Source organism: Bombus affinis, chromosome 5 (genome assembly GCF_024516045.1).
Source record: "Bombus affinis isolate iyBomAffi1 chromosome 5, iyBomAffi1.2, whole genome shotgun sequence".
NCBI lineage: Eukaryota > Metazoa > Arthropoda > Insecta > Hymenoptera > Apidae > Bombus > Bombus affinis.
In genome coordinates, this window is record NC_066348.1 from 15499014 (window position 1) to 15525286 (window position 26273).

The window sequence follows — 26273 nt, forward strand, 5'->3', positions numbered from 1 at the left end:
ATGCTTCGCGAATGATAAACGATCTTTCGCTCTCATCGATGGTCTCGGCGTAAAATTCTGACGTTAGTCGATGCTTCTCGAACTGTGGAAATATACTCGATGTATTATCGCAGGAAACGAATATGAGCGGCTGCATGATCTCTCTTACGTTGTAAGAATAAAAAGAATCTTTGATTTTTCACTCGAGGATATCTCGAGAATCCTCGAGGATTCTTATCGGTGATAGTTCGAATTGCGCAACAGTTTGAAACGAAGATGGTACTATTGGTTGGATCTTTCATTCCGAGTTAATGGAACCCATTCGAGCTAACAAGGAGATACAAATATTCGATTAATGGAATTACCCCCTTTGCGCGTTCAAACGGGGATTAGGAAGATCGTCGGTTTATCGCGATATTTAATGTAATTTCTTTTTTGTCTTTTTTCCCTTTCTGCCTCTTGAATTATTTAATATTGCCGATAGTTTCGCGGTATAACGACGATACGCTTGGACGATGACAACGATGCTAATATGGTCGATCAGGTAACCGAACGATGATAATTGACAGCCTTGTGCGAAGAGATTTACACAAAGTTGCTTGCACACAGCGCGATGGGAGTAGCAATCTGGCAAGTTGGACGAGCTAGGGTTTTTTTCTCTTCCGTTCAAGCGTGGATGAAAGACGATTTGATGGGCGATAAACGCGATAATATAAGGGACAGTATGGCGGACCGTTTAAAGACGAGCAGACGCGACGCGATACTCGGAAAAACGAGCAAATCGGGCCCGGTTGCGACCGTAGAGAATTTACTTTGCTATAAATTGTGTCACTCGCCGCGACGCGACGCCGGTGTCCGTATGGAAAATAAAACGCCGTCAGGTAAATTAATTAAGCCCGGCGGATCGCCGTCGCGCCGTTTAAAAACCGAGAATCCGGAGAAACGATTCGTACGGAGTAGGAATTTATGCCATCTTCGAGTCGGATGAAAGAAACAATCCAAGCTGCTCGCGAACTCTTGTTTCATGCAAACGCGGCCGTGTTTGTCTCCTGAATAAGTGCGCATTCCTCTCGGTGCCGCGCATGTTCCAACGATTTTGCTCGATGATAATTAAAAAACACAACCCGTAACCTGTTTCCTGAAAGCGTCGAAGCGCGTTCACTCGCGACTTCCTCCGTCAACGACGTACCTGAGTACGTTCCGGCCCAAGGAGACGCTGTTAGACTTCTACGAGTAGAAACTGCGTACGCAGGTACGAGCACGAAGGGACAATGTTTCTCTCGGCGCGCCCTCGACGACGGTCACGTAACGCAAGAAGAAAAGGAAGAACTAGAAGAAGGTTATTAGTGATCGATCCGAGCTTCGACGTCTGGATAACAAATTGTTGCCGGACCAGTTTCTCGAATTCGAAGAATCGTCGCCAAGTTGTAGGAAAAAGATGAGAAGAAGATGGGACGAGATGGAAGACGAGGCAGAGGAAGACCTACAGTGACGCGCACTTGCAAGGTCTCCCCGTTTCAGGCCGCGCATTCCTCTTATTCTTTGGAATTATTATCAAGGTCGGAGCACGGTATCGCTCCTCGGGCTTAACCATAGCCGACAGGGATCTCGCGATGCTTACAATTCGTCGTACCGAACGAATCCGCGAACGATGCGATCAATTGCGTTTCCGCAGATATAAATCGGCCGAGTGCGACCAGCAATTTTCGACGAAAGCACGCACGATGACCTTTACGCGTATCGATAGAGGGTAAACACGGCGCGCAAGTAACTTGGAAAGAAATTGTCTCCGGACGTATCGTGTACGCGGGCGCGTTTCTCCATCGTAGGTGCGTAAATCGCCGGGGAATCCATCAGCGCATTGCTATAAATAATGCAACGAAAGCTATTAGTCATAGCTGGTGATCGTGCAAGAAGCGTCACCGAAGAACGCGGTCTAATCGATTCGCCATAAAATCGCGTCGCGCGATTCGGTAAGATTCGCTGTTAGTGGCGTTGATTTTCTCCGCGAGTAGAACGATGCTTCGAATCGACTCGCATATCGAAGAGATCGGATTGGCCTTAGAAAAGTTAGACGCTAGCGTGGCCTTGACACGTCTATCGATTCGATCGGTTTTTTCACTTTCGTACTTTCCATTTCTTCAGGGGCAAAAAATGATGAAATAGTTAACGGATAATTGAACCGTCCGCTGGGAGAACTGGTCGAGTCTATCGAGCGTGACATCTGTCTTAGAAAAAGCAATAGACATTACTTACATAGGCTTGGCGTGTATGCATAGAGAAGAGCAGCGCATAATCGACGGCATTATTTTCTCGCAAATGGAGTAATTACGCGGTATGCGTCGACCGGATAATAATAACATTATTCGTACGAGGAATAATCACGGGATAGAAGTGGCTCGTGCAACAAGGGACACGTAAGTGTTTCCCTTCGACCGGCCAAGTCGGGCGCGCGTAAATTTTAACGCTAACGATTACCATAAACGCGAAGCCGGCCTAGGACGACCTCGAAAACGTTCGAATAATTGACGGCAATTAGTCGAGAATGGTTATCTGCAATTACCGTTCGGCGAAGAATAATAGACTACGCTAAGGGAGTCGAAACGAATCCCGGGACACGGCGAGACGAAAGTGGCACGAGAAAAAACCGTGTAACGAGCCATTGTCGGTGGAAAAGGCTGATTGGGCAACCTACACGCGTGCACGGAGAATTTTCGCCGGCATTAATTTTACGACGGATAAGTGTGCGCGTATATAGCCACGCCAGTCGAGAGGAATCGGGCATAAACAATTACGATGGACCTTTACGCAACCCCGAATTATTGGAATAATTGCCACGTTCGTGGTAGTTAAACGACGCTTATTGCGCCTTGCTTGCATTCCACTGGTCTCGGGCTTACGGTACGCTGGTAAACCAAGCCCACTGTGCGTTACATTCTATTGACATGCCCGACAACGATTGTACGGTACGTTCTACGCGCCAACTATCCTACGCTCGGTATCTTGGTATTTCTCGGCAAGCGCGAGAATTATGGGCGAAATGGCAGATATTTTGAAAAATTACTGCTGTGCTTGTAGATGGCAATTTATAAGGGAAAAGTTATTTATTATACATACGTATATGTATTATCCTTAAAAAACTGCTATCTTTCAAACGGAGTCGCTACATTTTCAGCAGTGACTTTGCATTGCGAAAAACGTTTAATATCTACTTGTTGACTCTAACGACGTTTTTATCTAAAAAGTTAGCGAAACGAAAGTAAAAGTAAAAGTGGAAACGTATTTTGATCTTGTAACGTACAAATGCTCCGACTATTTTTATTTTTCTTTTATCGAAACGAGGAATGCTAGAGAGCAGCGAGGGATGGAAAAATCAGACAAGAAATGTGTACTTTTCGTTATAGAAGAATCGTTAGAAACGTTGTTGGCAATATTTCCGCGAGTATCGAAGAGGATAAATCGTCGATAATCGCCGGTGATAAGCTGCAATTCTCCGACTTATCCGTGTATCTTGATTGGTCGGCTTTCCCCTTGAGGGACGTGAGCCCGTCCGCGCATCCCTTGCACGGAAATTTATCGACGATTACTTGAAAAGCGATAATGGACGTTCTGCAGGGCGAAGGAAAGTCGCTTTATCGGCTGGCTAACGAAACTAAATCGATCGCGGCTGACGATTATCGTCGCGATGTTAATTTATCGTCGGTGGTTGGACGCGTCGCGAGTCGGCCCAGTGTTTAACCATCGTTTCGTAATTCGAACGACAGTTTAATTATTAATAATTGGACGTCTCTCTGGTCCTGATATTTCCAACTATGATCTTACGATGGAATCATCCTCGATGACTGGACTCGCGTCTATAGGAAAAGAACAATGGGTTGTTTAAGCGATCGTGATTTTTCGAAAGGTTGCTCCTCGCACATACCTGGCGGACAGGTTGATTTCTCGTTAGAATCGAGGCTAATTGCTCCGTTATGCAATGCTCGCGGAGAGAGATCGTTTGATTTATCAATTCTTGCGACACCTTTGTCTTTTGTTGCTCGGGTTTTTGTCGCTGCCGCGTTTCCCATACATCGTCGAATGATTGATTTTAACGAGCTGTCCATTGTTGAAACGAAAATTAACCTTTATCTATGTAATTGCTGCACTATAGATGTATACGGTACATCTGTGCTAATTTCCTTCGAACACCGATCACACGGGAAAATTTATCGCCGATGATTTACCTATCAGTAAGTAGATATTTAGTATCTAGGCTGTGGACGGGCGTTCGTTTGCCAATTTCGTCATCGGAATTAATTAAACATCGGGTTTGCGCAATTCTCGCGTCGTCTATCAAGATCCTATCTACTTTCGAATTTCATTTCCTTCCAGCCTCCGGCGCTTCCGCTCCAACTGGTTAATTAATCGCAATTACGGCCAGTGAAATCGAGCTGTAGTTCGGCCAGTATCGCTTTTACTATAATTCGATGTTTCTCTTTCTTCCTCGCTTGTCTCGACCGACCGGTTAATTGCATTTACGCTGATTTATGTCCGTTTCGCGTTCCACACCTCAATTGTAATTTCTTCTATTCAATTACGATTAGCTTCGCGACCCATCCATCGATTCCGACCAACGTTTTCTTTTCTTCTCCGTGAACGATGTCGATATTAAAAACTATAGCGATCGTATCATCCTTTTCGAGTAATCCTGATTCATCGAGCGATGACGAAGGTTGCTCAACGGGTTCTGCCAACGTTAAGGATCCTCGTTGGCGAATCCTGCGAAGCATTCTGTTTCATTTTTTCAGCCCGTGAACGTATCGCTCCTTCGGCTATTAATTTAACGCTTCGATAACAGAGGTTAAGAAAACCAAAGAGGCCGTAAGAAAGACGTCGAACGTCGAAGGTAAAGATTCCGTTACAGGGCGATACCGTGATAATGGCAATTATTCTCAGTTGTGGCCCCTGCGGGTCGACGTTGCTCGTGGGCGATTACACGGCCCACGAATGTCAGAGATAGAGAGAAAGAGAAAGAGAGAGAGAGAGAGAGAGAGAGAGAGAGAGAGAGAGAGAGAGACCGATATCGCTTATATTTAATATTCATTCGGTATAACCGAGCCACTGTCGTTAAAGCTCGGTCGTCGTAAAGCACTGTACACACTGTGGCGCGCACGTGTATCGCACTCGTCTTTCCTTTATGGTTTAAGGCTGACCAGTACGTACACGCGTAACGTCGTTACTTGCGGCACGTCGTAAGTAACACGTGTAAAGGCGCGTTTGCACGAGCGCGAATCGTCTCGTACAACCTTTTCTGTCTGAATATAAATACTCCACTCGATGTGTGCGCCTGCATGTGTACGCATACGGGCCCGTTACCCTCGCGCCTGTTAAATGCCTCCCGGAATTTCGTGGAACAATAAGTTAAAATAATCATTCGCGGAACCATGCGAGACCAGAGAACGCTATCTTACGTCCCGGTGCGTCTTGGATTAATTGCCACGAAGGTTTCGCGGACGTTGGCCAACATAATTCTCGTTAAACCCGAAAGAAACGGGTGGAACGGTGTTGATTTCGCGCAGCAATTCCACGCCGACTATACCAGCTGCAACAGTTCGCTTACCAAAACGTACACGCGTTACCCGATTATCGGATTATTTTATTCTATCTTTTTCGATGTAACCACAGGGTGCGATCTTGTTGCTTTAAAATTATAGCAATGAGAAACTAAGGTTTATTTAGGTAACTACCGAAGAAAGTATAAAACAAACGACTGGATGAGGTTGTTTGAAAAGCTACTGGAACGCGAGATTTGGCGCCGCACCCGGAACGCTATAGGAATGCATCGTTCGCTGGAGGAAGGGAATAAGAATTTGGACGTCGTTACGCAACGGTAGGAAACTCTGGCATGTTACGAAAGGGGTGACGCAGGCACGAGGTGATGCATCGATAATCACTTTAGCGGGGAAGATAACCGAGAAGCATCGCGTTTCGATGAGAAATATTCCCGTGCAACGTTACGTCGCATTCCGATACGACGTTCGATGAAGATACACGATGTACACGAGGACCCGCGATCCTTTTAGTAAAATTCAAAGATGTACGCGTAGACGCGAGGTAGAAGGGACCGGATGTCACGCATACATTGCGTGCGACGCAAGCACGGGGGAATTGCTGCAGCATCGGGGCGCCTTCTGGAATAATAAGCCATACCCGGGACGTACTTGTCCTGTTCGAGGACGGCTATCGACCGTGAAGGATCAGGAAAGAATGCAAATATTTCTCTGTATCCGCTTCTCATCGACTCGTTAAACGCGAGGATAATAAGCGGTAAATGTTGGTTCACGGGAAATAGAGAGGTGAAACGAAAGTTTCAGTCGGGTTCCTTCTCCGAATTTCTCGCACGACAAATTATTTTCATCTACGCGAAGCGTCTTCCCGCTTCTCTCCACCAACTCGATTCTATCAATCGCGCATTCAGCCAACGGCGAATGTCGGATCAGCCGGTTGATACCCACTCGGTGGATCCCATAAAAACGATCGTTTCATTAGGATAGAATTATCTAGTAAGAACAGGCTGAGGTCATTAACGTGGCGCGCTCTACCTGTTTGCCGTTTATGAGGCGAGTTATAGTCGAACACGTGTTGCTCCTGCCGCGGAGGAAAGGCCGCCGTCGGGGGAGGAAATGAAAGTTACTTATTATCGAGAGGACGGGTTCGAAAGGTGGATATAATCGCGGTAGGTTCGCGGCAGAGATGAACGTTCGGCCGGATATCGGCTGGAAACACCTCCATGGGAAATGCCGCTCGGCTGCAGTTCGCCTCGAGCCACGCGTTTTCACGTGTACTTACCGATGTTCGATCCTTCGCGATCTAATCTTCCACCACTTGGAAATTTATCCGTTGGTTACGTGGTTTCCGGTCGATGAAAAAGGGAGCGTCTTGGGAAAAATGGCGAAACGGGAAAAGCTGGTTAAATTGATGTTCGGGTTGTCCCGACATCATTGACCCGGTCATTGATAGAGTATCAAGGGAACGTTGATGCAAGATCGTGAGCCCGGCGTGTAATTATCATTAATTATGCGGAGGAAATGGGAGAGCGAAGGTTGCTTCCGTGGATAGTAATTTGTTAGTATTATTAATCGCGTGGATGGAACGACCACCGTCCCGGTGTACGATTGAATCGAAGCCATGAATCGAAAATCGAGAGACACCTATGCGCGATGCATGGCTGGCGTAATTACAAAAAGGACGCCACGATCCTCATGAATAAAACATCGAACTGCTCGCAACGCCAGGCACGCGCTGAATTATTGAGAAAACATGCCGTTTGATCTCTCTGGGGCGTGATCTATGCAACGATCGAACGATCGAATGGAACTCTACTCGGGAGGACTTTGAACTCCGGTGATACGGAGCGAACAGCCTGTTCTCTACAATTTTTCTATCGTCGATGGTTTTCGAGTTTACCTCCGTGAAACGTTTAATTGTGTTTTCTTTCTTTCGCGAGATAGAACAGAAGAGAGATCGTGACCGATCGCTTCTATCTCGTGCAGTCACGTTCCAGGCACGTTACAAAATTTCGTCGTCGAACGATGAAAAGGAATTCGCGCGTGCCGCTCGAGCGCGCCTCCAACCTCGCAACGACGGAAGAAACATCTGCCTCGAAAGCCGTCGATATAAATCTCGGCTAGCTTTTCCAGAGTCGTATTCCGTATGTTCCGACCGTTATGTAAATATTTCAGCGAAGATTCGCGCGCGAAACGTACTTACGTCGCGTATTCTCTTTGAAGCGCATCGAGAAAAATGCTTTTTCCTCGACCGATGGCGCGTACTCGCGCGACACGCCGATGCGCGTGCATAGAATCGGCAAACGATGGATGTGTGCGCGTTTGGCGTACACGTACACGCATACCATGGTAGGGTCACGCGCCTGTGTGCACTTTCACCGTCGTGCACGGCGGAACTGCAAAGTAGCCTACATGCAGGGCGTTAAACTCGGCTCGCGGCGGTTTGATCCGCGACCGAGAATCGAGATATCGATCCGTTGCAACAGCAGCGAATTCCTTCAACACAGAGGACAGCCTGCACGCGTTCCAGTCGAGTTCCATGTCTCGGCATAGCCTTTTCGACCAGCATCGTCCGACATCGGTTGCATCATCCACGTGTCCAGCTTTATGTCACGATTAACGAACCTGCGTCAAATCTTTTTCCATCGGTTCATCGATTTTTCAAGACCACGAGCGAATATCTGCTCGGCTCTGGCACAACGCAACTCCGTTTTGTCTTATCCGGAGCAGGTAGGTTCGCGTGAACAGGTCGTTCGAACGCTTTATCAACTTCGATACAAAGTAATCGTTTATTTAACTGGAACAACGGTCGGTGGTTGATCGCGTAATACAAGCTCCGTTAAAGTTCGATGGATGGTGTAATTAAAACGTCGCTCGTATAAACGATACTCGTAGGAAGAAAGTTCTACCGTAAGCACGATCGACGTGGAATTTGCAACATTCCATTGGTTATTCTACAATTTCGCTGTAATAGGCGGGGTATTCATCCGACGAAAGTATTCGACACCGTTGAAATTGATCGGATATTTACGCCGTGTCGGCTGGTTTGCGAAGTTACCAGCGAACATCATCGTCGAACACGCGGTTCCTTTGTAACCATCGACGATCCTATGGAAAAATCTTAATCCACCGTAATTTCGCCGCGACTTTACGTACCGGGAGAACATACTCTACGTGCTTGGCGAGATTCGAAGTCTCGTTCCGGAGAATATCTTCCGGTATCTTTCGTGCAACACGGCATCCTCTCACCTTCGAACAATTTCATATTTCGTGTTGTGTGCGTTCGAGAGAGTCGTGCCGCGATTCGACCAATCGAACCGACGAACTATATCGTCGGATACTTGCGGATCGGCGAGCAATACGTGTCCGCGTTTATTTCTTATATAATACATGGCCGGTTTCTCTTTGGCGTTACGAAGAATTTTGTAAAAGAGGAAGAGCGAGGAAAGCGACTCGTTTTTCATGTAATGCCTGTATCGAGGCTCGGACAAGAGTATCGGATTACCGAGTTAAACGTCGATTGGAAGTTGATTATTTTATATAAAATTGCAGCTGGATCCGATCGATTTGATCGCGATACATTGTCCGTTAGTGTTTTACTTAATTCGCTGATGAAATAATCCGATCTTTGCGTGAAAGTTTCCAGCGTCGAAAGAAAGTATTTTAATATCGAAAATTACTTCGAACGATCTTTAATACCGCCGTAGGTTCCATCCTCTTTCTTCCACGCTATTCTTTATTCGCTATATTCTATACAAACTTGTAGCGTACAAGGTATGCATGAAATATTCGTTTTGGACACGCCTGCTCGTTTCGGATCACCGTTCTTCCTATTTAAATCCTATTTATCTCAGATATCGCAAAAAAAGTACGATCGTTTTAATTTTCCACCGCCATACGCGTGTTCACTCTAAATATTCGTAATTATCGTGACTATCGAATGTTCGTCGAGAGAGAGAGAGAAATCTTCCTCGTCTCGACAACTCTCACACACACACACACGCATACAGACACACGAGAAGGAACACTCGAGAGCGAATCGAAATCTCGACTTGGAAGAGAGCATTGTTCGTAAGTATATCGAACAGGAAAAGAAACGGAGACCGCGCGTGATAAATTGATCGATGCGCGTCTTCTCTCTAGAATCGCTTTCGAACCGATCACCGGGATACTCGTTAAAGATTTACGAAGACAAACAATCGATACAATAATTTATATAGCTTCATTGAACGCGGCGCGGCTCTTTCTCTTTCCCCGGCCGGACAAATCGTTCGTCCGCGATTCGAAGCGTACGCGTTCGCGTGCGGTAATAAAATTTCGTGCGGAATTTATTTATCGATTCGCCGCGTTTAACCGCATCGGCGAGGCCAGATGTATTCTCTTTGTCGGTGTTGGCCGGGTATATATCTCCGCGAGCAGAGCGAGCAGACCGTGCAACGCGTACCTTAGAAGGTAGACGCACGATAACCGGCCGTCCCTTATCTCGAGCGGTTCTAAGCGCGATCCGGCCGTCCGCGGTACGCGTTTCAACGTATTTAAGGCTTAATCCAATTTCCTGAATCCTTCGAGATCGCAACGCTACTCGCGAATGGATCGTTTCGTCGCGTTGACGTTTACGAGCACCGCGGTCTAATCGCTTTTACGACTTCAAGGTCCGCCACGAGACTCCGATCGAGACGAACCGTGTAACGTCCGTACGATTTAGCAGCCATGTTATTCGGTAGGATTATTATGTTTTTAATGGTGCTACGTACGAGCCTGTGATTTCGTTATTAGAAACGTAAAAGCGCCGAGTTGCAGCGAAATTGCGACGTCATGAAATAAAAGTAAAAGCTTCCGATTCGAGATAGAATCCATAGGTAGGCGATGGAGGAATTTGGAAGAAATCTTCGACCATCTTCGACGATTTTAACCGTCGCAACGTGAAGATCGTACGGATACGCGATCCGTAGACGAAGGTCAACGAAGAAAAGTATATTTGAAGTAAATGAAACGACCATAGACGAAAATATTGGATGGAATACGCGACACGAATATTTTGAGGAATCGATACCGTGTTTAAACCTCGCGACAAAGAATTTTTCCAAAGACAGGTACTTGTCGTTAATTAGAAGTATCGTGCTTCTATTTGCATTGAAATAAATATACGTCGCGGGATGGAAGATTTTCGAGACTTTCGGTTGATACTCGCGAATGTAACATTTGCGTTATAAATTCGTAACAACCTTCGTTCCGTTTATCGCTGGCAATTTCACTTTTGCTTGGTCAATCTATAAATACGTATAGTGGTACGCAGGCCGCGAGGCCGGGAGATTTCGATGCGTGGAAGCCGCAGAACCGCGCGTATTTGTTCAGCTGGGCCCGCGTATCCACCGCGTCCACGTAGCTGCGAATTTTTTGCGAAAATGCATTCTCGTCAGGGCGTCGGCCTAACGGGCCGAGAAACCGGACACCGGAAGTCACGCAGAGGAATTTTAGGCACGTAAACCGCGTGTCTTCTGCTTCTGTTCCCAGCTTCCTTATCTTCGCTTCGCGAATGTCGCGCTTGCGACTTAGCTGATGTAAGTAAAGACCGCTTCGTCCAAGCGGACGTCCGTCGAAGATAATCGAAAATATAGTTTCGATGGCGAATTTCGTAACGGCGGATGCGTGCGGAATATAAATATGCGTGCTCGCTTGTCCGTGAGCGTACGTCGAGTAAAAGGGAAAGCCGAACAGAGAGAAACGAGAGGAGACCGTTCCTTTTTTTCTTCGTTCGATCCAATTATTTGGCTGGCTGGATCGTTATTAATGTAATAACGTCGGGAACAACGAAATTGTGCAGTCGGTGGTCATCGAGGACAGGAGAAAGAGAAAGAAAGGAAGGGCGGTTCGACGTAGTGAAATCTCGCCGCGTTTTTTGATCGGTCGTGCACGGTACGCTTGGCCACCCAATGCGTGTCCTACAAAAGGCAAGATCGAAACGACAGTGAGAGGAAGTGGATGCCTCTGGACCACGATATTACCGCTCGAATATCTCTTCGAGGTGTCTTTATCGCGGTTATTCAACAGCACCTGGATTTCGTATATCACTGGGCTGCGGTCGAGAGGTTCGTAAAACTGTTCAACGTGGTAATCGTTTAAATTTGCCGGAGCGGCGTTGGATAAGAAAGAGCGCGCGAGTATTAAATAGCTGGTTTGGCGCGAGCAACGCGTCGATGAAGTAACGCGTGTTCTCCGACTGCGCTTAGATTCGGTTCTCATTCGGCCAACTTCGACCTATTTCCCCGGGGTTGGCCACGGATAGACCGAGAAACCTGTTCATCGATCCAGGAATTCTAACGAAGGGCACCAGAGTGGAATCTTTCTGAGGAAATTAGAGGGCGAGACAGAGACCGACAACGACGTACAGAAGATTTAGTGGATATGGAAATACCTGTTACTTAAATCATCGAGCCTGGAATATTTAACGCAACGTTAACGAGATATTAGAAATCGTCGGCGTCGTAAAGCAGGATACGGTTATGGTATATATCGTCGTTGTATGATTATTGCATCGAAAGTGGGAAATATCGTTTGAAACTCGTAGCGATGAATACACGGCCCTCGCAATCGTGATTTCGCCGCAACCACGCCACGAGGTTTCCCAGATTGGCATCGACTGTTTCTAGCGGTACCAAAACGACTCCGTTACCGCAATTTCTTTCGGATTCTGTCGGTAGATAGCGCCTAGATTGTTATTAAAAATATCAGAAATCTCACGGCGCACGCAACACACCTTCTCGAAACCCTCGCGTTACCTAGCTTCACGTGCCAACTCGATACTTGTAAAGGCGTGTATGTTCGTCAGCCAACTGTACGAGATGTTCATAAATATCTTATAACCACTCTATGAATTTCCCGCGAATGCCGCTTGTAACAAGCTCGCGAACAGTTTTCGAAACCTACGAACACGTTACACGCGCGATACGCTATATCACACCGTGTTCCCAAGAATTTTTCCATAGACGCTTCAGAGAAGTACGTTTCGCGAACATCTTTGAAGATATTACTCGGGCGGATGGGAGACAACGGATTATTCGCAAACACCAGCTGCGACGGAACGTTTGAAAACGTAGTACGTAGAATTCCTATTTGCACGTTATCGTTGGCGTTTCTTATCGTTGCACGATTCGATCGTTTACCGAGTTTTATGGTCGTTCGGGTAAACAATGCTCGCTTTTCAACCTTGCGTCTATCGTCTTCGCGTAAATCAGACATTCTAACGAATTGCTTGTATTATCCGCGAGATAATTCCTAGGGGAAAGCCGATTGAAAAAACGTTGAAAAACGTAGGTAATAAGATTGCGTCGATTTACTGTCCGGTCTAATAAGAGTTGGTTAACGCGTCATCGACATGTTTCGTTCTGTTTTCTCGTGTTTAACTAATTTTAGCGTGACAAGACGAACAGGTTATCATCGAGAGGACGCACGAGTCAAGCTCGTGAACGAACCTTCTTTTTCTCCGCCTTAAACGAAGAAGCGTACGAAGAAATAAGCGAGTAAATGATATCGATATCACGCGTCATTGTTTCTACGCAAAAGCAACGAATTTCAGATCCACGTAGTTAATTATTCCGAACGAGCCATTAACGACGTCGTTATCGTTTGTGGACACTCTACTTAATGAGATTTCCTGCGAGTTTCTCCTATCGACGATCAAGGATATGGCTGTTGTAAAATGAGCTTCGCCCTTGGTTTACGACTTTTCCAAGACGTCGTAGTGTCTGCGTTTCGCAGTTTCGATCGTACATAAATTAGAGAGGAAAAGACTCGAATTGGTATCTTGTAAGTAAATACGCGTTGCCAGTAATCGCTCATAGATTCATCGTCGTCTCGCGATATCCGACGATCGATCGATCGAATCGTACGAACCTGTCTATTTTTTCTCTCGTATGTCTTTTCTATCGAACCCCTTGACTTTCCTTTCTTCTTTGTTTTTCTTTTCTTTCTTTTTCTTTTTTCGTCAAAGCACGCTTCACGGTTCGACTTCCGTTAATTTTTCATCGACGAATCGACAACAGAACGGATTGAGGAAGGTCTCTAACCGGTCTCGCGATTCTCGTATACACGGAGAAAGGGGGGGGGAGGAGACAGGTTGGCAAGTATGCAGCGCGTTGAGCGTTTCACAAAGCGGAGCTTTCACCGATGGAAAGCTAGCCGACGGCCAAGGTGGCCGAGCACCTTGACGATCGCGCTACGTACAGTGGGTCACAAAAATTCGTGCAGCCTTTAAATGGGCTTTTAGTTCGCGTAAGGTCGTTGAAAGTGGGTCGTGCGCGCGGTAGTGCTCGATGTAATTGAGAAAATGAGCAGATTTATGTTCGCCACGCCGCACAGCCCGGCGCTCGTTACGTTTTACAGCGAAACTAATCTACTTTGTCGATCGTGATTTATGTAACGTCGAACTCCGTTAATTGGTTCATTCAGCTTTTCGTTCTACGAACGACTATTTACGCTCGACGTGGCTCCATAGACACGGATGCGTTTCTTCGCGCGACGTGATCGAAACGCAACAACGAAAGGCGTTAAAGTGAAATATAAGACGCGAAAATGTCGTAGGATGCGTGGTAGATCGAATTCTTAGCGCGCGACCTCCGTAAGGTCGAATAGACGACCTTCGCACGAAAGTGTCACCTAAAACGTTTACCTGTACGCTCACCTGCGACTTGGCTCGCCGCGTAACAGGTATACGAGGAAACGCGCGATAAAATACGTGCGAAATCTCGACAACCGCCTTCCTGGAAACCGCGTAACCAGTCGTGCAATTTTCTGCCGAGCAGGTTGCTCGCGTGTATTTAACCGAAACTCTGGAAATATCGCAATTCCAATTGCTACTTTAGATTTTCTTTAATTACGGCTCGAGTAGTTAAACGATCGACGATTTAATATGCTCGTTGTGACTTTCCTGTTTTTACGTTTTAAGTTTCTACGTTTTCAATCTCTAAGTCCATAATTTTCACGTTTGCGGTTTCTTCCTTTCCAATTTCCAAGTCCGCAGTTTCTATATTTTCTACCATCCACCGACTAATTCCGTTTCTCGTCTCCTAAAGCTGCCAACGAAGTTTCCAACTTTGGTTCCCTATCGTTTCTTCGGAGAAGTACTACGTACCACGTCTACTCGGTTGCAGCTGGAACAAACGAGCGAGTTCGCTTTTCTGCGATCACGTCCGAAGACGGTGGTACGCGGCACCGGCAAATCATAGCTCTCGGTATACACGGACGTGGCCGAACACGCGGCAACGCACTTATTCACGCACCATCAGGACGTTTGCATACTTGTAACTGGTGTTCTCTCGGCGGCGCTCGTAACGCAGATTGAATTCCTGTTGAACCGTCTTGGATAAGAGTAACGACGGGCACAATCGCCACTATGCCGTAATATCGAGCTATCGCGGCTCCTCGTTCAGCCTCGTGATCGGCCACTCTCTGACGTCACTCGTAAGTCCTTTAGGGGAAACAGACTTCCGCGATACCGGGTCTTCTTGCCATGGCAGTAATGGTTTCCATGGATCGAGACGGTGACGATGATCGTTCTTTCGTTTAAACAGCGATAGACCACGTAAATTGTGTACCGTTTAATGGTAGGATAACGTTTCGGACCTTTATTACTCTGGTCTTTGTATCTTCGACAGGAAAACATACAGCGCATGTTGTTTCAAAGACGCGACTGAATTAATATCAGCGAAGAAACTCGACGCGATTTTGGTTGATTTTCAGTTGGCTTTTGCCGGTTTGCTGGCCATGTTCGCCGTGTTCCCTTCGATTTGTAACTACGCTGTACGCTGTAATTTGCGTGGAAAGGTACGCCTATAAATAGGTTTTTGTTTGAGAAGAAATCACATATTGGCGTTCACCGCTGAAACATGTCCAGTAGAGAAGCGATAAATTATTCGCATTATCAACGTACTCCAATATCCATGTACTGGATATCGTTTTAACTGTCTTAACAATAAGTGGCATCGGTCAAACGTTCGAGATATTGATCTGTAAACTGCTTGAATCGAAAGAATTAGATCCTTCTACACGAAGAACAAAAGGGGTCTTGCAAAGGGCGCAATTTAATCGGTCGGCGAGTCACGGCTTTTTACGTCGGCTAAGATCTGACGTTACGTGTCACGGTTTTCTGATTGTATTAAACTCATCCTACGAGAATCTCAGCCAGCAGAGTCGTTCAGCGCTGTGAAAAGAGATTGCGTTCCATCGATACGACGTTGAGTTGCATCGAGTCGAGTCGTCGGTGTTAGAACACGGTGTCTAAATAGCATCGTGAACGCAGTCTCGATGCGCGCCGTAAAGATCGGATCAACGGGAGAAGGATGGGAAGATAAAGAGAATGAAAAGGATCGAAGAGTAAGGCAACGGAGAGGAAAGAAAGGGAGGAAAGAAAGGAAGAAAGAAAAAGGAGAGAACGAGAGGAACGCTGTCGCGATGGAACAGAATCTGTGAGAATGTCCTTCGAGAAGTTCGCCCACGTTCGTTTTTGCTTCCGAAAAGCGAGTTCTCCGTGCGTTCGTGGAACAAAGTGGCACCGTGCGCGAAGGGGCGAGGGAGAGGGCTCGAGCGACCGGTACGTGAGTCAGTCCAAAGGAACCTGGTGTAAGGTACCGGCAGGAGGATTCTTCTTCTGCAGGACGTTGCACCGATGCACCTCGAAAGATGTCTCTCGATCTTCTCGGCCCGAATTAGGAGACGCGTCGAAACTACGATCGCTGCTTTCTCCGTCTTTTTCCAACGCTAGTTTTCCTCCGCGTAAGCAAAGTCCCACGCGAATTACAGACTCGTCGAGAGAACGATAGATTTTGCAGGTTGGCCTTTTATACGATAACGCGCGTGTTTTCAAATTGCTGGTAGAAACTTGAAGGAGCAAGTCAACGTCCGTTAAACCGCGAAATAGAAGCGCGATAAATTCACGACGATGGAGAATTTAGAAATTTCGCGTTCCAACGGAAGAGAGTTTACAAATCGTTTCGGATCCTCCGTTCGTCTTCGCGCATCGACGATACATCTCCAATTTCTCCGTCTACCGTTTCAAGAGCGTCGGTAGAGGCAACGAGGTACGAGACACAGAAACGGCTCTAAATACAAAGTATCCGTGATCGACCACGGCTCGAGATCTCTAATGACTGAAACGGGCGGCTCGCGTCATTTATTCCACACCAGATGCGCGGCAACGTTCCGCAGTTTGTACGAATAATATTGCAATGGACATTTCCATAAAGGACTTTACCGACCCTTTACTATACCAATTTGCGGTACCGTTAACCAGGATCATTACCCCGAACGAGCGGGTTCGTATACGCGGCACGCTTGTGTTCCGAAGAGCGTTTTTCCGCGCTTTAAAGGCTCGCACGCAATGCGGAAATGCTCGCTCGAGGGCGGTTTGCGCGTCGTTAGCACACTTTTGCGGAATAGGCTCGGCTCGAGGGGCATCCCGTGGATTTCTCGAAGCTCCTGTACCGGCCAAATGCGTCGAAAACGATCTTACTGCCATACCTTTCGTGCCACTTCCGACGTATCAACGCTGCTTGATTGCGCGCGGTCCAACGTAACCGAACGATATCTTTGCCGTTCCCTTATGCAAAATAACGTTACGCTTTGTAAATGTCGATCGTTGGGTCACGGTTGTGTAATTCGGAGCGTTCAGCATATTGCTACACGCGTCGTTGCGTAACGCGACGCACTTTCTCGAGCGACGCAACGTCATCTCGGCGTAAAGCTGTTGCATCCTCCCTGAAGCTACTCGAGCAACTTTTTCTTCTGTTATCGTCCCTGAAATATTACGACAGATAGTTAAAACGCGTTGTAAAGCGGTCGAAAAAGAGAGCATAACCAACCTGTAACGTTTTCAAGAAACATGGAACCTCGGCTAAAAGTTCCACGTTGTTCAAGACCCGAAGATGCGGCTCAGCTTGTCCACGAAGCGGAGTCCATCGATCATTGTCGTAATTTTTCTCCTCGTGAATGGTACGGCTGTACAATTTTCTAAGCAAAACGCGTCTGACAGGAAGCGGAAAATCGTCTATATACTCGCGACGTAGGCAGTAGCCAGGGGCTTGTTTTCGAGGAGCACGTGCACGCCGGTAGCCGTGACTCTTAGACGTAGACTCAGTGGCAGCGAGATCAGCGGGCAGCGGGTGATAATGAAATCTAAATTGCAAATTATGACGGGACATAACTCGCGCTCGTTATCCTCCGCGTTACGCGCCATTGTCGCACGCACTCTCTCTTTTCCCTGGCGGATTTTCATTCGGTTCGAGCCAGCTAACTCGCAACTCGGTGGCATGCGGATACCTCGCGCGCCCATCTTTAATACCCATTCGAATCTCCCCGTCTGCACACGAAACGGCCGATGCAATATGCCGTGGACCGTTAAGTGGCGCGACCTTACTGGGTCCGATGAAAAAAAGGAACGTACGAAAGCCACGTTGGAGCATTGTCGGGAACCGCGTGCGATGCGCACGTTCCGCGAACGGGGCACTGCAGGAAATGAGGAACCACGCGTGTTCCAAACACGCGGAAACGTTGCCACGGGTCATGATTTTCCTTCTCTTCGAGGTTGATTCGCCTTTCCTGGAAAATTGCCCGATCGGAATCGGTAAGCGATTATTTGGAAGCGGGATCGAGCTTCTTCGAGTACCCTTTCGGGATGGAATCGCTCGTCTCTTCCAACTCGGTGAAGCAGCGCAATTAAAGATTTATATCGCAAGAGGGCCCTCTTGCACGATAATTTATTAATACTATCGGCAAAGTGGTGTTTCTGGAGTATGGCGCGCATAAGCAACGTTGTAGCTTAACGTTTCGTCAACTAATTATACGATAAATTTATTCGAACACGACGGGTGAAAAACACGTTATCTCTGATGTTGCGTAGACGAGCAATTATGAAATTCAGTGGGTTAACGATCAATTCGGCGTGAAAAGTATCTTTGCGCGAGTGATTGGCAAAGCTGTAAACGATAGGCGCAAGCGCTTGTATTGTATGCAATTTTACAATCTTTCGTAGAATGGGTCAATCGACTGCCTCGTAACGTATAAAATTTTATTACCAAAGTCGCGTTACCGATAAACAAGAAAATTTATTAACGCTGGTAAATTGCAACTTGTAAAATTTATTAGTTCAATCGTGCGAGAGAATCAGGTTGTAAAGGGGAATTGATTCATCGAAGGGATGGGAATAAGTTAAACGAACCCGTGCACAGAGTGCGAAGCATCAGGCACGCGGAAACGTTGCGTGAGGTCGCGGAATCCTGGCAGAGGGATCGTCTTCCGACGGAAGAATCGTCAATGAGATAATGGGGCGGGTTGCGAAACATAAATTAAGATATTATCGCCTCGGTGTCTAAGAGTACGACTGCTGGGGTGATTGTATTTATTACGACCGTTGCGTTAAATCTTTCCCACAATTACATAAATAACAAAACGCGCGCAGGCGCAACGCGCTCCGATCGCGTTATAAAAATGCGACCAGAATTTACGAGATGCTGAAAAGAAAAAAAATACAGGCAATGCTTCGTGCGGATGGTTTCAAAGTCGAAGTTAAGCTTCTATAAGCTGGCTGGTAGTTTAAGGTGCGCCCGAAAAAAAAGAATTCAACATAGTAGCACGCGGAAACGTTGCGTGAGGTCAAGACTCCTCCTGGCCCTGGAAGATGAGGACGAGCCGTTTCCTGGCCACCCGTGGAAGATAGCCTTGGCGTGGCCAAGGTCTGAAAGATAACTCGCCGACGTCATAACAACGGACCCGTACAAGGTCTGGAATCCATTTAATTCGACGCCTGGTTAAAGCTTACTCACGGAACGAGTCGACAGTTCCCGCGCGACACGCGAGACTTTCATTATTCGTGATTTACGAGAACATAACACCGCCGTTAAATCCCGCCAAGCTGAACTAATTTCTGGCGAAAAGGTAGTAGCCTGTTATTAAAGGAAATTAATTAACCATGTTTACTGATTCATAGAACTTTACCGCGGGTTCCTTGAATAGTTAGTTACAGACGAATCTTACGGTTCGTAGGATCGATCAAACATCGTTTTATACGAATCGGATAACATTTTGTTGGCAGGTGTCGACGTATAAAATATAAACTGATTCGTAGAACTTTGCGACGAGATCTTTGAATAATTACGAACGAATATTGCGGTTCGTAGGGTTAATCGATCAGCGTTTTATAGGATGAATCCTTGGAAGGAACCGAGATATATGATGACGCGTAGATACGTAGAAAGATATAATTTCCCATCGATTTCTCGTTGATTTCTCGTCGATTCTCTGCTACATAGTAGAACCGTATAAAACACGAGACTAAACAAGGGGCAATCGCGCCTCGTTGTTCGAATTGGAAGATCAAGCTTCACCGAAGCCGGCGAATTCCACGCCCATTGTCCAGCCATTTATTAATACCTCTCCATCATTGACCTCTCCATTAACCCGTTTACGCAAGCATAACCGTGGTCTGCACACGATAGCCAATGCTCTCGAGCCTTTAGATCGCGAGTTATTAGACCGGTCTTTGCGGATCGTTATCGTTGGTCGATCGATGGAATGGAGTATTTCCTGGCGGGACTCCGTGGCCGTGTGCATTCGCGACTTTCACGAAGAAACGATCTCGTTCGCGGTCTTAACTCTCGATCGCATAGCTTGTTAAACGGGACGACTTGAAAACCGAGCGCCGAATGCGCGACGGGCACACGCGTCGCGAGTAGTGAAACGCTGTAAATCACTATTCTCTCTCTCTCTCTCTCTCTCTCTCTCTCTCTCTCTCTCTCTCTTTCTCTCTCTGTACTATTTCGAATAACTACGATTCTTGCGTGGCCGATTTTTTCCTATCTGCCGCGCCTACCAACGCGTCTATCTTATCTAAACCCAAACCTAAACCGTTCCGTTCATTCCAAATTCTTTCGCAATTTCCTCTCCTCTCTCTTTTTCCTCTGGAATTTCGCGGAAGTTAGGCAAAGTTTCTGCGATAGTTACTTTGCCGAATGCTTTTGCTTGCGATTCATATCGATTATCTTCGATGTCTAAATGTTCGGCTCGCATATTTCCCTATTAGTCATGCGCGGATTAACTATGCAAAAACGGGGACTTTTAATGCACACGAGCAAGTCGATAGGCAACCATAAGCCCGTAAGTTTCAGTGTTCTGTTTAATATATGTACATGTTCTAATTCTTATTGCGGTAGAATTCCATTTATCTCACCTCGGAAAGAAGCAAATAATTCATACACCTAAGGTTCGTACAGCGTATTGCCTAATTTATTTCCATCGTACAAATTTCACGCTGCTGTTAACCGATCGACGATCGAATTCGTTTTATAACATCCTCTATCTTACATTCCTTGACCCAGTTGATCCAACTAGTTGCAGAGATTTCACGTTTGCTTGTTCAAACTATAGCTGCTACTGTCGGCTGGTTCAACCTTGCATTCGAGTGACATCGTACGAACTCTACCGATCGTACGCATAAATTTCTCAAATCGTCATCCTTGACGCGTATATCACCAAGTTTAGAACTGTACGAAGCATACAGGCGTATATACGCATGGATTAAACGCGAATGGTTGCTTAAGCTCGCGCTTCAATGTCAGGGGAAATCGTTGTTCGACCACTTCCTGCGGCACGTTCACTTCCGTCTCGCTCAGGCTCTCTCGCGACTGATAATCTCCGAAGGCAGGTCGTACTGAAACGGCGGGCCGTGGTCGTTAATTTCTTGCCGGAGTGAAACCGGCACGGAGTGCGCAGCACCGCAGATCAAAGGATAATATTTCTCACACTGGCCGACAGTATAATCGGCACGCAATGTTTCCCTTCTCGTGCACGTACACGAGAGAGTTCTCTCCCAATAAGAGAGGAGAGAGGGAGAGAGAGATGAAGTTAACTCTTGGATTTTACCAATCGGTCCACGGTGTGGTGCACGTGTTCATTCGCGATTCGTGAAAATCGACGACACGAGCGAATGCGCGACACACTTTGCCAAGACTCGCTTTCGCGTTCGCAAGTCGCTTAGGATTGGACACCGGAAGGGGAACGACCTGTCGATCGATGTATCGCTTCCGTGATCCGATACGGGGTGACGATCAGTCACGGTAGATCGACCGACGATCTTTATCTTTCTGCAGAAAATTCAATTCGATCGGTTCTCTCGGCTATGACGCGGTGAAACGTGCGATGAATCGGATCCGATGCAAATATCGCGGCCAAAGTTTCGATCATAAACTGGACGCTGCTTGCGCGCGAAACGTTCGCGTGTGCTCGGTTCGTTGAGTTCGAGATCGTTTCGCGCGGCGCTGAAGAACTTTCCGCGTTCCAAAAGGACGTTGCGTTGGTCGGAGGGTTGAAAAAATGGCTGGCCGAAAAAACTTACCGCGATTTCTTCCTGATAACATGGATTTATTACGCGCAGGATCTCCGTGGCCACGCAGTTTTGGCATTCCAGTTTTAGCGCTGAGAAACTCGACCGAGGAACATGACTCGGTTTTCTGGATGTATACGATGCATTTTAATCGCGAGCCTCATTGTCGGTTGTCCGTACGTACCAATACCTTTTGTAGCCGCTGTAGAACACGAGGGAGGAAGCATTACGTAAACTTACGCGTGTAGGATTTATTTTTCGGATTATGACTGGTGGAAGAGGAATGCGCCCAGCGACCTGATCTAATCGGATATTTATGGCGCTTTGACGTTATCTTCGATTCAAGGCGGGCACTACGTGTTTCTTCTAACAGCGTGCTCCAGATTCGCTCTCGAGAGTGTGCAACGTAGAAACGTGGAGGAGGCGCGATGGAACACGAAACTACGAACAATAGGTAGACACGTGGCGCGTTTCAGTCGCACGTACTAGCAAACTCGTACCGAATATCCTGAATCTCGTACTTTTACTTCGCAATGACGGGCATAAATCGAGGCCTACGAAAGCGAGAAAAAGAACGCGTAAAAAAGTCAGCCACGACCGCAGACTGACGCGATTCCACGATAGCTGCGATTTATTCAGCCTTTGCACCTGTCACGGTCTTGAAATTTAAGCCTTCAGCGACAAGAAGCGCGATCCTACGAACGAAGATTCCGTACGTCGAGAAACTTGGACGAATTTTTCCTTCTCGCTTTCTTGCTCCTTTTTTGCCGCTACTTTATTCCTCCTTTCGCTGGTAAATTAACCGAGGACGTCTGCGAGAGTAATCACCGAGATTTTGGACGAGACACGATTAATTATTTCATACGTGCAAGGATATATTCAACAGGTAGCCGAGTCGGATAACGCATACTTCTAGTTACACGCCTCTTACGTTTATCGTATAGGTGAATCGCGATGTAGGACGAGCAGACTTCCGCGAGACGAGTCGAGAGGAGACTCGACACGACTCGGCTCGGCTCGACGAGACAAGACGAGAGACGATGAAGACGAGAGATGCGCGAGAAGAAACTAACGCGACTAACCGCACACGTTTCGAGCTGCATCATGGATCACGCGCTCGTTACAGAGGGACGAATCTGAATCGGTTTGCCTCGCGTAACTCAGATTCTCACGGATACCGTTGCCACAGGATAAGAACACGGAACGGAGAATGAACCTGGTATCGGACGATTCGCGCTAATTACGCGTCCGCGTAATAATTACCGAGTGGGCCTCTGACACGATTAATCAACTTCCCGGTATCACCGTATATAGACGCGAGAATAATTGAACTTTTGACGGGATCTTACTCTAATGATATCGTTCAAGCAAGAAGGAGGCACGTTGCGTTCGTTCTTAATTCGCGTCAGGCTTCGTTGTCCTTGAAAGCGACGAAGAATCACGAACGTGCCTCTTTGCTTGATTACCGGTTAGGGTAGATCGCAATGCGTCAAAGCTCGATGAAAATCATCGGGAGTCTGGACGCGCGATTAACCCTGTGTCCATCGATTAAAAGCCGGGATCGGTCGGTGTCCCTTTGCCGCTTATCGAGCTCTCATTTTCACCTCTCTCGTGCTTTCAACCGACGAGTCTTCGTGGAAGCTGGCGTTCCACGACATCCCGGCAACTTCTCGCCGTGTTCCGCACGACTACTCCCCATTTATCGCGTCCGACATGCAAGAATATCACCGCGAAGCAACCGAGAACCAGTCATCGTGCCATTAATTAGCCGGTTGACGCCTAGAAACAGGAATTCATTCCGGGGTCAGGCATTATCAATTCGTTTTATCGTTACCGAGACCGTTACGGCGGGACACGTTCCGCCGGTTGCAAATAGAGTACGATGCACCCTGCGGCGCATCCAGCCTCTGTACATCTCTGATATCGAATCCTTCGAAATCTTGTAAAATCGATCGATACGTCGTTATTCATCACGTTCGTAATCCGTTACGATCTTCTACGATTCAACGGAATAAATACCGCGTGTTTCTTTAGCGATTGCCGCGTAACAACAACCGCGTATACGGTTGACGTCTAGATTTCCGATCGTTGGACGAAACGTCTTCAAAATCTAAACGATAATAAAGTTCTCCGTGGGAAAGAAACGCGAAACATAAGAGAAAATTAGGCATGGAAAACGTACGGAAGAACCCTTTATCAGCGCTCGGTTCGGTTGGTTCGGTTTCCCCGGTGAGGTACGAACGACGTGTAAGGCCCAACGGGGAATAAGTCCCGATCGCCATGGTAACCGGTGACTCGGTCTCGCGTCTCGCCGTCGTGGATCGTGCAACTTCGATCCGGTTCGTTCGAGTTCGTCCGTACTCGGGCATTTTCGTAAGAGCGAGGCCAACCGGTCGGCAGACGCAGTCTCCGCGCGACCAGTTCGATTCCGCACGTAGCCAGTGATCGGTGCTCGTGGCGTGTATGTTTCGCGTCGCGTTTACGTTCAATCTTCGTCTCGAACGTATCTCGTGTTTTGTTGTCACGTTTCGGTAACACGGTTGTGCGTTCTTTCGCGTCTCGTTCCGATCGTTGGAACATAGTACGAGGGAAGACCGTCTCGCGAACGGCGAGTAACACTGGAAACCGCGAACCGTAGAGGAAAGAAACGGTGCACGTAGACTACCGCTTTAAACGCGGACCGTGTTTGCGAGAGAGCGCTGCACGCCCGAAGGCAAATACCTGTGCCTGGTTTCAAGTCGATCCGGCCCTCTGACACGTCGCTTCCCCGTAGGCCGCTACTTTTCTGCTCGATCGGTGAAACGTGCTGTAGAACACAGGTACTTGAAACGGTATCTGTCTGCGTTCAATTCGCGTACGCGCGGAAAAACAAGCGTGAAACGTCTCTCGCGTAAGACCAACTAAGATCCAGACTGAGAGAAAAAGAGAGAGAGAGAGAGAGAGAGAGAGACAGATAGACAGACACGTTACATACACGAGCTCTTGAACCTATCTACCTACGGCGCAATAAAAATCGTGTGATAGTAAACAGTGACCGGTTTTTTCTATCGCTTCTTATCTCGCGTTTTCGTTTCTTTCACTGCTCTATCCACGCGTTACAGTTTCGAGTGAACCACGGTGTTTTGCTGCGTTCCTACCGGCATCGTCCATCGACAAACAGAAAGCTGTGTATTGGCACGCGAGGCACGAGTGTATACACTCGGTGTGCACCGCGTATCCGTTCCGGGAACCACCTGTGGATTTCGCGCGAACCACCGAGTGACAGAGAGTGTTGTATACTCTTCTCCCCGTGGAAGAACACGAATCGTGTGCTGGCATGAGCTGAACCACGTTATCGAAGGACGAGGCGCGCACAGCTCGATACCACGATGTTCAAGACGGAGTGAAGTATCGTTGATCGTTACGTCGGTGTTAAAGCGGGTCGAATGATGACCATGTTCGGCACCCTCGTCCAGAGGCTCACCTCGCCGGTGACCTCACCGACGAGTCCTCGACGTCGTTTTAAATCTCCGTCGCGTTGGGAGGTGCAGAGCGATCCGGAGGATGATCCGGCCGCGCCAGTCCGCAAATCCAGGGCGAAGCATCTGCTGGACAAGCGCAAGAGCAAGAGCAGAGCGCGAGCTTTGAACGTGCATTCGGAGCAAGTGCCGATGTGCAACTCCGGATGGCACGACGCCGCGTTTCCGCCGCTTCGGGGTACCAAGAGCCTCGGCAGGCTCGATGGCATGAAAGAGGTGAGTCTCGTTCTTCCCATCGAATATTTTCGCCAAGCTGATACGCACATTTTATGGGATTACGATACCTGGAATTCACGAGCGGCGTTGTTCGTTGCGTAACGTAATTAAGCAAGGTAACGTCGAAATTCCTTCGATGTGTCATCATCGAGACAATTTAATCGGTCACATTTAACGATAGGGACAGAATAGGACGAAGGCGGATATTTCTGATCGTTTCTGGATCGATATTTAAAATATCGAAGATGTTTAAGCACCGTTTAAAACGACTAGGAATTCGTTACTATGAATGGTTCGACGCAATGAACCAAGCGAACAAAATCACGCGCTTTGCATACGCTATGTTTACACGAATATCGCTTAAGAAAGCGGAGAAATCAGAGAAGAAAAGATAAATAAACAAGGTTGAAGTATCTCTTGTAACGATTAAAAGTACGAACGGAGGTGTTCTAGTAGAGTAACTAGCAGGAATTTCTGTCTCGCGTTATTCCACGAATTCGAGAACGATAGTAAACACAGAACAGTCGAACGACGGTAGACGTAGGTAGTTTCTAAGCCGCGTCTGATGTTTTTATCACCGATAACGCTACAACTCTACGACTTTAATCGAAAACAGGTTTCACCGTTTTCCATGCCGAAACTGGA

At 47.3% G+C, this 26273-nt stretch overlaps 1 protein-coding gene across 5 annotated transcripts in view; it reads left to right on the forward strand.

Moving 5' to 3' along the window:
• Positions 1-26273, forward strand: part of LOC126915954 (rho GTPase-activating protein 20-like) — a 177559-nt gene that overhangs the window by 56418 nt on the left and 94868 nt on the right. For 2 of the 5 annotated variants that reach the window (XM_050721202.1, XM_050721203.1), the window contains exon 1: positions 25177-25628. The exons of the other annotated variants lie outside the window; for them this stretch is intronic. In XM_050721202.1, coding sequence (XP_050577159.1) covers positions 25320-25628 — 309 coding nt within the window. In that variant the 5' untranslated portion in view covers positions 25177-25319. Of the gene's footprint in view, positions 1-25176; positions 25629-26273 lie in introns of those variants that run through there. 5 annotated transcript variants of the gene reach the window in all.